We start from the raw sequence: 12,500 nt of genomic DNA on the forward strand, positions 1-12,500 counted from the left end.
GTCCACCAAAATACCCGTGTGACTTGGAATAATAGGCCGTGAAAAGTAGGATATGCGCCGAAATGGCTGCGATCTGCTGGTCGATGTGAATGCGTGATGTATTGTGTAAAAAATTCCATCTCACACGGCATAAATAGATCCCTGCGCCTTGAGTCCGAGTCTGGAGATATGCGCGCGATATAAGACTTCATATAAAAAAACACTAAAAAAAACCCACACACACACACGCACACAAAGAGTTGGACGGAAAGTAGTGAAGCAGTAAGAAAATAGGAAGGAGAGAGGCCAAGAAGAAACAGGAAACTCTAAAAAAATTTTTTATTTAATCTGATCTCAGTAACCAACAAAGCCAGCATGGTGCAAGAAGATGACACTGATATATCCCACACATCCTCAATAAAAGGAAGCACAAAGAGAGTAAACAAGCAAAGAACACACACAAAGAAACATTGAGTCAGCCTGCTCATACCTGTCTCATTTATTTACTACTCTATGTCGTCTGGCAGACAATTTTTGTTATCTGGTAAAAAAACATTTAAAAAGCTTCCCGGCGCACGGGATGCGTAGCAAGGTTTATTTTGCATTAAAACGTGATGCGGCCTTGAAGGCAATGCACAGTGTTACATGATACGCTGCACATTTTACACTCTGATCGGCACATAATTCAAGTAGAAGGTCGCCTTGGCCTAGTTTACTTTTTGTGTGTGTTATTTTTTTGTCCTGGTGCTTATTTTGGCTTATTGCACATCTGCTGCACTCCTCCATTCAAGTTTGTTACTTTAGTTGTGGGGGCTGTAGTAATTACTTGTCAGATTATTCTTCACTCACTTATTTTCTCTGTCTCGATCTCTCTCTCTCATGACACTGTGTGTGTGTGCATGTGTATGCATGCACACATGCGTATGTGTGTGCGTGCATTGCAAACATGCATGCGTGTGCACTAGTACGCACTTGCCCGCATGCCGCCGTCTCCGATTATACAGCTGTGCGTGTGTATGTATGACAAATGTGTGTGTGTGTGTGTGTGTGTGTGTGTTTTTAAAAAATTATAATGTGAGAATAACAATTACAACACTGAATACATCTAAATTCTGTATTTAAACAAAAAAGTTTCAACGGTGGACCGTTTCCCCCAGGACCGATTCTATGCAGAAATAGACAGCCCTAAAGCCTACAGTTTGCAACCACTACGCCCCACACAACATCCCGGCATTTGGCGACATGCCACGCACAACCGCTGTCCACAAAGTCAGACAGCGCGTCCTAAAAAAGGAATCTATGGGACTCTTTCATTGCATCAGCTTGGGTCATCGTGAACCGCTGATAATAGTTTCAGAAAAAAGTCTGCGTACAGGGCAACCTCCCTATAAATCGCACTTGCCCGTTGCAAGACCATGTGTTTTGAGTCAATCAATCAATCAATCAATATGAGGCTTATATCGCGCGTATTCCGTGGGTACAGTTCTAAGCGCAGGGATTTATTTTTTTATTTTTTTATTTTTATTTTATGCAATTTATATCGCGCACATATTCAAGGCGCAGGGATTTATTTATGCCGTGTGAGATGGAATTTTTTTACACAATACATCACGCATTCACATCGGCCAGCAGATCGCAGCCATTTCGGCGCATATCCTACTTTTCACGGCCTATTATTCCAAGTCACACGGGTATTTTGGTGGACATTTTTATCTATGCCTATACAATTTTGCCAGGAAAGACCCTTTTGTCAATCGGGGGATCTTTAACGTGCACACCCCAATGTAGTGTACACGAAGGGACCTCGGTTTTTCGTCTCATCCGAAAGACTAGCACTTGAACCCACCACCTAGGTTAGGAAAGGGGGGGAGAAAATTGCTAACGCCCTGACCCAGGGTCGAACTCGCAACCTCTCGCTTCCGAGCGCAAGTGCGTTACCACTCGGCCACCCACTGGACTCAAATGGAACCCCCCTTGTAAGACTTCCTCCTTTTTAAGACCCCGTTTTCTCAGACTTTTTTTCATAACCTCTGTCAATTTACCCCCATTTTAAGACTCCCTCCCTTTTAAGACCTGAATTGTTTAGAGAGACTTTTGGTCACGGTGGAGTCAAGTTCAGGCAAAATGAATGGAAATTAATTAGTTTCAAAATAAAGATTTCGGAGCTAGATTTTTGAAAGATCATACGCTAATTACATTAAAAAATAATCTCTGTGAGTCACAATTTCCACGGCAATAATAATGTTCTAGGAACAGAAAAAATTTACGTTTTTGTTCCAACAAAAGGGACCCAGCTTCGTAGGAATTACTATGCACACAACTCATGAGAAAGAGAGAGACAGAGACACACACAGACAGAGTGGCAGAGATAGAAAAGGAGAAACTAAAATATAAATGTAAAAAGATAAGACCAACAGAAACAGCACACAAAGGGCATGCAAGATAGACCTTTCCCACAGAAATAAAGCAGAACACTTAGTATACATACCAGCCTGCTGTGTCAAGCTTGTAAGCTGTGTAGACTGTTTGATAAGGGAAACACGGTAGAAGTAATTCCTCCAGAAGTTCTCCTCTGTTGTTCTGAAAAATGGGGGGAAAAATAAAATAAAATAAAATAAAATGCACTCGCCCTGCTTTGCATCCTAAATACTAAGACTGTCCTTAGCTTCTGGATGGATGCGTGTGTGTGTGTCAGTGTGTGTGTGTGTGTGTGTGTGTGTGAGCTTCTTACATGCTCATGCATGGTTACACATGCAATTGATTGTAATTTGTACAGTCAAACCTGCCTTTGCGACCACCTCTCAAAAGCGACCACCTGCCCCCAAAAAACACTCTAAGGAATCCTTGACGAGTTTTTCTGTATAATTAACCTTTCTATACTGACGATCTGTCTAAAAACAAACACCTTTGGTTGGTCCCTTGGGTGGTCATTGTGTAGACATGGTCGACTCTACTGTATGTCTATTTGGAATATGAGAAAAAGGTAAGGGTATGGGGCTGCTTAATGTTGTAAAAAGAAAAAGAAAAAATCTATATATTATAATATCATATTCCAGTTGTAAAACTAGCAGTCTCATTATCATAGTCTATTTTGAGCACGGTTCAAATTCAACGGAACAAAGGTCACTTTTATTGACTTTGAAAAACAATCAAAGTTCACACCTTTATCAAGCCAAAGTGACATGAGCATGATTGTTTGCTTTTCAGCTCATGTAATATTAACAATATATATGTGTCCTACTTTTATACAGGGCATAAGTGCTGCACACACATAATATACACACAAATACACTGACACACACACACAAATACACACACACACATAGATCTATACACAGACACACGGAAATACACAGACACACACAGATACACAGACACACACACACCAGACAAAATTATCTGTCAAGGTGAATCAATCTAACAGAAGCATAAATGATAAACCGATAAAACTCCAAAGGGAAAATAACTGTAAGTACACACAGACAAACACACAAGAAAAAAGGGAGACAGCATTTGCAGAGGTGAAATGGACAATTCTCGACTCCCCACCATCACCTATCATGCCTGACGCTGACTCACAAAACCAACAACAAAATATACGCATGACAAATTAACATTTTATGCAGTTTATGCACAGACAGATTTCCCCCATAAAAAATATCTTCCCACACACAAACATGTGACAGACGGTATCGCAAACAAACTGGGCCAAAAAGCGATCATGTTTGATTCCTACCCACAAGCACGAAAGCGATATTATTAAAAGCAAACACTGGGCGACAGGGAAACAAACAAGAGGGTTATGGATATATTTCAAGGTGAAATAGAGATTAAATGTGACACTGATTGAGTGCAAGGTAAACCATGTCACAAGTGTGTGTGTGTGTGTGTGTGCGTGTGTGCGTGTGTGTTTGTTGACAATGTAAACCTGAAACCAAATGCTTGTAGGACAGGAAAATATTAAACTACAATAAATAACACTGACAGGTAGAGTGGGTGGACTTTGCATTTAGACAAAAAAGTGGTGATTAAATGTCAAGAGATAATATTTCATACATGCATTCATACGGGCAGACAGCAGAGGGGTGAGGACACACTGGAGGAATGGATCAATCTAACATCAGACTGGAAAACGATACTTTTTGACAAATACAATAAGCAGCTGGACAAAGGAGGTGGAGAAGGAGAGTAAGGAAAGAGACTGGGAGTCACTGTTTGCAAATCTATACAAACACCTCACATGGAAGCTGACATCTATTGCTACAGTGAAACCCGTCTTTAAAGACCTCCATTTTAACATCTCCCTCTTTTTGGTTTGTTTGTTTGTTTGCTTAACGCCCAGCCGACCACGAAGGGCCATATCAGGGCAGTGCTGCTTTGACATATAACGTGCGCCACACACAAGACAGAAGTCGCAGCACAGGCTTCATGTCTCACCCAGTCACATTATTCTGACACCGGACCAACCAGTCCTAGCACTAACCCCATAATGCCAGACGCCAGGCAGTGCAGCCACTAGATTGCCAATGTTAAAGTCTTAGGTATGACCCGGCCGGGGTTCGAACCCACGACCTCCCGATCACGGGGCGGACGCCTTACCACTAGGCCAACCGTGCCGGTCTCTCCCTCTTTTAAGACCCAAGATTTTCAGATGTTGTGTTCAAGTCATCTGTAAATTTACCTCCTTCTTCTTCTGCGTTCGTGGGCTGAAACTCCCACGTACACTCGTGTTTTTGCACAAGTGGATTTTTACGTGTATGACCGTTTTTACCCCGCCATTTAGGCAGCCAAACGCACCTTTCGGAGGAAGCATGCTGGGTATTTTCGTGTTTCTATAACCCACCGAACTCTGACATGGATTACAGGATCTTTTCCGTGCGCACTTGGTCTTGTGCTTGCGTGTACACACGAAGGGGGATAAGCCACTAGCAGGTCTGCACATAAGTTGACCTGGGAGATCGGAAAAATCTCCACAATTAACCCACCAGGCGGCCGCGGCTCGAACCCTCGACCTTCCGATCAAGAGGCCAACGTCTTACCACCCCGCCACAGCGCCTGTCGTATTTACCTCCAATTTAAGACCCTTTCTCTTTTATGATCCTGATTTTCGTAGATTTGTGAAAGTCTTAAACCGGAGGCGTTACTGTAACTGCGGTGGTGACTCATGTGGATTTGCCAGCATTGAATGAGTAAGTGCATGCGCTTTGCAAAACGCTGTTTTTCCAAAAGCAGTCAGACGAAGAATGAAAACGGAACGTTTCTTCCGTTTCTTGATTGCCACTAAACAAACAACCCACGAGGAAAACTGATATCTAGCCCTAATAGCAACAGTGACACTGCTCATTAGTCAGAAGGCGTGCTGTAGAAATTGCACTGTTCAAGAGTAATGAAGTTGAGCAAAGAAAAACTGACGCACAAAATGTATCCAGGTCTATGAAGTGGGAACAAAATGAATGTGAAATGAGGAAAACGGGAAACACATTTAATGTGCAAATAAGAGAACCAGTTGGAAAAAAAAAAAATAAAATAAAATAACAGTCAATGTGAGCAAGCTAGCAAGACATCAAAACTTGCTTACTTTTTCGGAACAAGCTCAAATCTCATTTTCTGCAGGTTGGGATCTTCCTGCAGCGTTGCCAGGGCGATTGGGTAGGCTTGGTTAAAATCAAACTGGTACTTGACACCTGATGGAGGATTTCTCAGGAAATTCCTCCGGTCCTGTTTGACAAGCATCATTACAACGTTTTACCAGCTGAAGTCAGTGTGGTGTGGAAAATAAATTAAATATGCTGTCGTAGATCAGAATTATTCTTTTGACATGATAAGAGAACAGAGATCAACCAACAAGAATTCAGAGAGAGAGAGAGAGAGAGAGAGAGAGAGAGAGAGAGAGAGAGAGAGAGAGAGAGAGAGAGAGAGAGAGAGAGAGAGAGAGAGAAACTGTTGAGGTCTAAGGGAAAGAACTCCATACTGTGCAAGTTTAACCTGTACTCTAACCAGTTGTGTCCCTTGGACAGTACTCGAACTCAAAACGTTCGAAAAGGGAGTTGGGGTAGCATGGTCCAACCAATCTTTATTATTAGGTAACCATTTTTAAAGCCAATGTAGAGAATATCTATGGTCTTTCACCGAAATGCAATGCATATTTTGAAGAGATCCGAGCTAGTGTAATGCATTTTTGGTGATTTTTCTTTTAATAGGTAGGGCACACACCTCTTACTCCTGGACACTTTTTTTTTAAAAATGGGGATCATGGCCATTTAAGTAAATGTTTCACAAAAGTGTGATGACAAATATAAGATAAAATGCAGAAGTGGTTTTCTTCAATGAAAAGGCACGGCACTGTTACAAAACTTGAAGACGACAAAAATGCAGCTCCATCCCTGACAAAAGAGCTATTCTGAAAGAAGTCATACTTAGTCAGGTTTAACTTGTATATCTTTCTGGTTTTGCTTGAAATAGATGGGCTAATGTGCTGTAGTTGTATCAGGCAGAGTAACACACCCCACACACTGGCCCCACCAACCCCGTGTCAAGCGCCTGTGCGTGCACACCACATTTAAAGCACGTTTTATAGACCTTTTCGGTATCTGAGCAGCTCTCGCGAGACACGCTCTTTGTTATGCTTTGAACATCGCGAGAACTTCGAACTTTGGCTTGTGCAGCTCGCACGAGATCGCTGTACCGCATGCTTTGCTATGCTCTGAAGTTTGCGAGAGATCACGAGAGCTTGGAATACCGATAGGGTCTATTACAGCCTATTGTTTGGTCCAAGGGAAGGCACTCTAGACTGTTACTTGTGTCATCTGCAAAGCACGCAATACAATACAACAGCTTACTTAGCAGTTCAGGAAGCTGCATTGAAGGCTCGTCCATAAGAAGATCAAGTTCACTGATGTTTTTCATTTTCTTTAGCTGACACCAAAAAAATACAGGAATCAAAGAATACCGGCAAGATCATTACCACACAGCTCAGCAACTTCTGAATATTCATGTAAGCACTCAAAAATTGGGAGGGGTACCTGTTTTATCAATCGCAAATTCTTAGCATCTGTTTGAACTCTGGGGACTTCAAGCTGCCCTACTTTGACTGGTTGAGCTGACCAAATGACCGGTTCTTTTGGGCTGCCCCAATGATAAACTAAAATAAACATACACATGTTTGTATGCCCTACTTTGACTGGTTGAGCTGACCAAATGACCGGTTCTTTTGGGCTGCCCCAATGATAAACTAAAATGAACATACAAATGTTTGTATGCCCTACTTTGACTGGTTGAGCTGACCAAATAGCCGTTTCTTTTGGGCCGCCTCAATGATAAACTAAAATAAACATACAAATGTTTGTATGCCCTACTTTGACTGGTTGAGAGCTGACCAATTGACCCGTTCCTTTGCTCCCCCCCCCCCCCCCCCCCCACCCCTTCTCGTCTAGTTCTTAGCAATACTTGTTCACCAAACACCCGGGGCAATCACTAATAGGTCCACTAGCTGTGACTCACCGAGGACAGAGCCAGGATCTGGTTCTTCATGGCCTCCTCCTCGTTGTAACCCACCCAGGGGGGGACGGCAGCGTCCTCCTGTTTCTTGTGTTCCTTCTTCTCTGTCAAGAACTTCTCATGCTCCTTGTTGAAGTCTCCCAGTATGGTCTAGACAAAAAGAAAAAAACATTGACAAAAAAAGGCGTCAACTTCTTACTGTTAGCTATTCATGGTGATTTGGCTGATACGGTGGAGAAATGCATCCTCCCAAAATCTGATAAAATGAGGTCTTATAAGAAAAGGAGTTTTACACTACATTGGGGTGTGCACGTTAAAGATCCCACGATTGACAAAAGGGTCTTTCCTGGCAAAATTGTATAGGCATAGATAAAAATGTCCACCAAAATACCCGTGTGACTTGGAATAATAGGCCGTAAAAAGTAGGATATGCGCCGAAATGGCTGCGATCTGCTGGCTGATGTGAATGCGTGATGTAGTGTGTAAAAAAATTCCATCTCACACGGCATAAATAAATCCCTGCGCCTTGAATATGTGCGCAATATAAATTGCATAAAAATAAAAAAATTAAAAAATAAAAATCCCTGCGCTTGAACTGAACCCACGGAATACGCGCGATATAAGCCTCATATTGATTGATTGATTGATTTATATGGAGGTAAATCTACAGACCTTATGAACAGAAAATCCTGGTAGACAAGTTCTTCAATGGAAGGGGTTGGAAGGGGGAGGGATGGAGGAGGGGTGTTGCTGTCAATTGAGGTCTACACTGTACTATACAGAGTAGGTAAGGGCAGGTTTAAAGTTCGTAACATATCGATCCTTTCCTAAATATTCAAATACCTCTGCCGACTTCTCTTTGGTCGGCGGAAGGATGGCCTCACAAGCAAATCATCCATTGCTATTGTCAAAGGGTGAAGGTTATTAACCAACATGCATATATCCTTGTCTACATTCAAATGCCTCTGATGCCTCGTCTTGAGTGTAATAAAGATCGAGGTTTGAAGAAAAGGGTGGACAATTAAAACATCCAATATCCAAAAGGGATGGCTTTGGAAGTATCAAGAATAACACCGTACATTACACAAACGCTGTTTCATTCAAGCGCAACATACCTCTTAGTCTTACTGGTAGTTCAATAACTCTCATGTGAGAATGGCAAGTCAAGTGTTTCCTTTCAATTTGTATTGAATTTGTCCTTTCTCATTGCAGATTTGCACATATTTTACATTTTACTTTACGTGAAGAGACCATGAGACAGTAGAAAGAAGTGCCAGGCCTGAGATTTGAGAGACCCAACTCATAATACTAATCACATTAACTACAGGCATTGCTCTAGCTTGTATAAGTTGTAAACAATTTGTTGTTTGCCTAATTAATCAAATACTTTTTTGCCAGTATTTGAGGGACAGAATAGCATGTCTTCTACAAGGTGTCATGAAGAAGTGTCAGTTCCACAAGCAGAACCATTCACACACACACACACACACACACACACACACACACACACACACACACACACACACACACAGTCTTCATCTTTCCAAGACCCTCAGCCCTATGCACACAAACACACAGTGCTTGTAGTACAATCTTCTGGTTACTTTGTTCACTAGTTTGACTTAAAATTGATACAATCTATATACATATATTATATAATCTATATATATATATACGACGTCTGTCTGTCTGTCTGTCTGTCTGTGTGTGTCTGTGTGTGTGTGTGTGTGTGTGTGTGTGTGTGTGTGTGTGTGTGTGTGTGTGTGTGTTCGCTATGCCAAGCCCAAAGTTCTCGATGGATCTGCTTCAAATTTGGTGGCCATATTCAGGTAGACCCCGGACACAACCGGGTCGATGAGAATTTTCAACACGTGCTCTCAGCGCGCAGCGCTGAACCGATTTTGGTTTTTCTGTTCATCTTCCCAGATCCATTCCCACTAACTCTTCCTTATCTTCTCCAGTGTTTTGCGTTTATCTTCCTTCCTTCGTGTGGCGTCAATCCATATTCCCGTTACTACGTTACTATTTTTAGAATGTCACTGCACTGTCCAGAACGCTTTCCTTGCACCCGTAAGTTGTCCTCACTGTAAAAGTGCAACGGTCGAATCAATTTATAGCCACGCGAAAAATACACTGTCATCTATCTCTATATATTTATAGATATAGATATACATATATATATACGGCTTCTGTGTGTGTGTGTGTGTGTGTGGAGGCAACACCTGTGGATTGTAGAGTTCTGTTTGTGATGGGGTCTGGCGGCTTTTGTCTGTCTGTATGCTCTGGCCTCTGAGAAGCCATAACAGTTAATATAGGGCTTAGAAATAAGCTCTAAAATTCTCAATCCCGTTTGAGAGGACTTCGCCTTCAAAGGTGATTGTGGTGTTTCGGCACTCGGTTACATTTGACGTTGTCGACAGGGATGGGACTCGACATGATATGTTCAGGAATGGCATTGTGGCCACTGAATCATTTTCGTGCTGTTCCCATTCCACCAACCTAAGCTTGGCGGGTCCATGGTTCGGAACTTTGGGGACAAAGTTCATTCAAAGGGGGTCGAGTGTGACAGGGAGACTACCGTCGCCCTTCACAGCAGACTCTGCAGAGTTGTTCGCCTTAGAAGTTGTGGGCTTTCCTTGCATGTACCCGTAAGTTGTCCTCACTGTAAAAGTGCAAAGGTCGAATCTATTTATCGAAAAATCCACTGTCATCTATCTCTATATATTTATATATATAGATAGATATATACGGCTTCTGTGTCTGTGTGTGTGTGTGTGGAGGCAACACCTGAGGATTGTAGAGTTCTGTTTGTGATGGGGTCTGGCGGCTTTTGTCTGTCTGTATGTTCTTGCCTTCCTTTGAGTGGGCACAAACTGGTGGATGAAAATGTTCACACGTGCTCTTAGACGGCGAACCGCCACGCTGTCTGTCTCTGTCTCGCGATTCACACGGCGAAGCCGGGTATTCCTCTAGTTATATATATATATATATGCAAATATTTAAAAACAATCTCCTCAAAAGTTTTTGTGATGAATATGGAATATGTTTATTAATATATATATAGATATGCTTCACTGAGCTTATTTAATTTAATTTCACCAGGTGATAGGGGTCTTTAATTACAGCTAATACGATCTATTTCCAACTGATATAAAGATTTTTTTATGAGGAAAGTGTGAAATAAATACAAAGGTGATGTTTTTATTATTATGGTGTGGACAAAATAAAATAGGTGATTTTTTTTATGAGGCTGGTGTGGAATAAATGAGATAGAGGTGGTTATGTTTATATCATTACTGTTCCACAAAGCGCGAACTCATTTTCGAAAATGTTATAAATCTTTCTTTGCATGTTCTGTACAGACTAAATAGTGTTTCTTTCTTCTTTCAAGATTAGACTGCTATAAATCAACCATTAAGCCAGTGAATAAACAGCTGCTCCACAAAACACCATAGACTGTGACATACCTTCTCTTCCACAGTTGTTTTTAGCTTGTTGGCTTGCTCTGCCACTGTCTTGCCTGCAGCCTTGCCAAAGTTGAACAGAATACCTGAACAGATCATTAATCAATATTATAAATAAGGTGATGAAACTGAAAGTAAACAGAATACCGGGAACAGATCATTAATTTGAATAATCATGTGATGAAATTGAACAGAATACCTGGAAGTGGAACAGATTATTATGTTAATCAGGTGATGAAATTGAACAGATCAGATGGAACAGGTCATTAATCTGGTGACAGTTATTACCATCAACAGCAATTAACGCCAAGAAAAACATTCAACGTTTCCAATTCAATGACCGACCCTATTATTTTCCTCCCGACCCTAGAATTTTATTTTTACCCCCCCAAAAAAACATGTGCATCACCTCTTTTAACCTGTACATTTTGCGTGCACTTCTTTTACTAGCAGTATACTAGAAATGAATGTGTGTTTTTACAATTTTAGTCAAGAAAGGAATGTCACAAAATGCCTGCTTTTCAGCAAACTAAAATGACAAACAAATTTACCAGAAAGAAAACAGTCAAACATGGTTTGAAAACTCATAACCTTATTGTTTCAGACACACAACAGATGCAACATATTTTTGATTTGATGGAAAATGTTGGTTGAATTTCTTTCTTGAAGTAGCTGGGTCCGGTGTCCGACATAAGCTCGAACGATAAAAGCTCGAACGACAAAACCTCGAACGGACATAAGCTCGATGCGACAAAACCTCGACGCGACATAAGCTAGAACGACAGAAGCTCGACCGGACAAATGCTCGACACGACAAAAGCTCGAATGGACATAAGCTCGACGCGACAAAAGATCGAACGATGACACACACACACGTTGCTAATCTTGTGTAGAGCGATAATGTCAAAACTGCTTAGATGACATCATATATGGCTGTTTTTTAGTGTTGATATTTTAGTTTCGAGCGACTGATTGACTAAATTGTATGATATCGCTTAACACGTTGTTGTTTGTTGTTAGGTTGTTGTTGTTGTTGTTGTTGTAAGTACGCTGCTGGATTACACACACACACACGGCTGCGTCTGCATGTGACCCGTCTGCAGTTTTAATAGATATTACTCGTCCTCGGCATTTGTTCTTTGATTGTGTGCACTTCCAGTAGATCTTTTTGTCTTTCTTTGCATCCACATTGTAAGTGAAGCCGTCCAAACATAACAGAGGCTTTCCCTTTTGTGTCTTGGTTACCTCCATGGCGCAGAGAATGTGTGAAGCCGACACGCGAGTGGAAATAACAACTCAATTCCGACTGTGCATGAAAGTTTCGATAATTTCTGATCACAGTGATCATACTGTTGACTCGGAGAAACTTTTTTTCTTCTGAATTAATACTCACAGCAAGCAAACAAACAGTCGTCAAGTTAAACAGTCATTCCCAATTAAAACAATAACAACGACAAATCTAAACCCCTTCTTATCTCTCTCTCTCTCTCTCTCTCTCTCTCTCTCTCTCTCTCTCTCTCTCTCTCTCTCTCTCTCTCTCTCTCTCTCTCTCTCTCTCTC

The 12,500-nt window shown here is 41.5% G+C and overlaps 1 protein-coding gene across 4 annotated transcripts in view; it reads right to left on the reverse strand.

The window, feature by feature from the left end:
* Positions 1–12,500, reverse strand: part of LOC138962061 (synapse-associated protein 1-like) — a 58,808-nt gene that overhangs the window by 38,815 nt on the left and 7,493 nt on the right. For all 4 annotated transcript variants that reach the window (XM_070333767.1, XM_070333766.1, XM_070333765.1 and 1 more), the window contains exons 2-5: positions 10,944–11,026; positions 7,480–7,626; positions 5,558–5,697; positions 2,468–2,559 (exon numbers count right to left, since the gene is read on the reverse strand). In XM_070333767.1, coding sequence (XP_070189868.1) covers positions 2,468–2,559; positions 5,558–5,697; positions 7,480–7,626; positions 10,944–11,026 — 462 coding nt within the window. The remainder of the gene's footprint in view (positions 1–2,467; positions 2,560–5,557; positions 5,698–7,479; positions 7,627–10,943; positions 11,027–12,500) is intronic.

The sequence above is a fragment of the Littorina saxatilis genome, linkage group LG3 (assembly GCF_037325665.1).
Source record: "Littorina saxatilis isolate snail1 linkage group LG3, US_GU_Lsax_2.0, whole genome shotgun sequence".
NCBI classification, from domain to species: Eukaryota; Metazoa; Mollusca; class Gastropoda; order Littorinimorpha; family Littorinidae; genus Littorina; species Littorina saxatilis.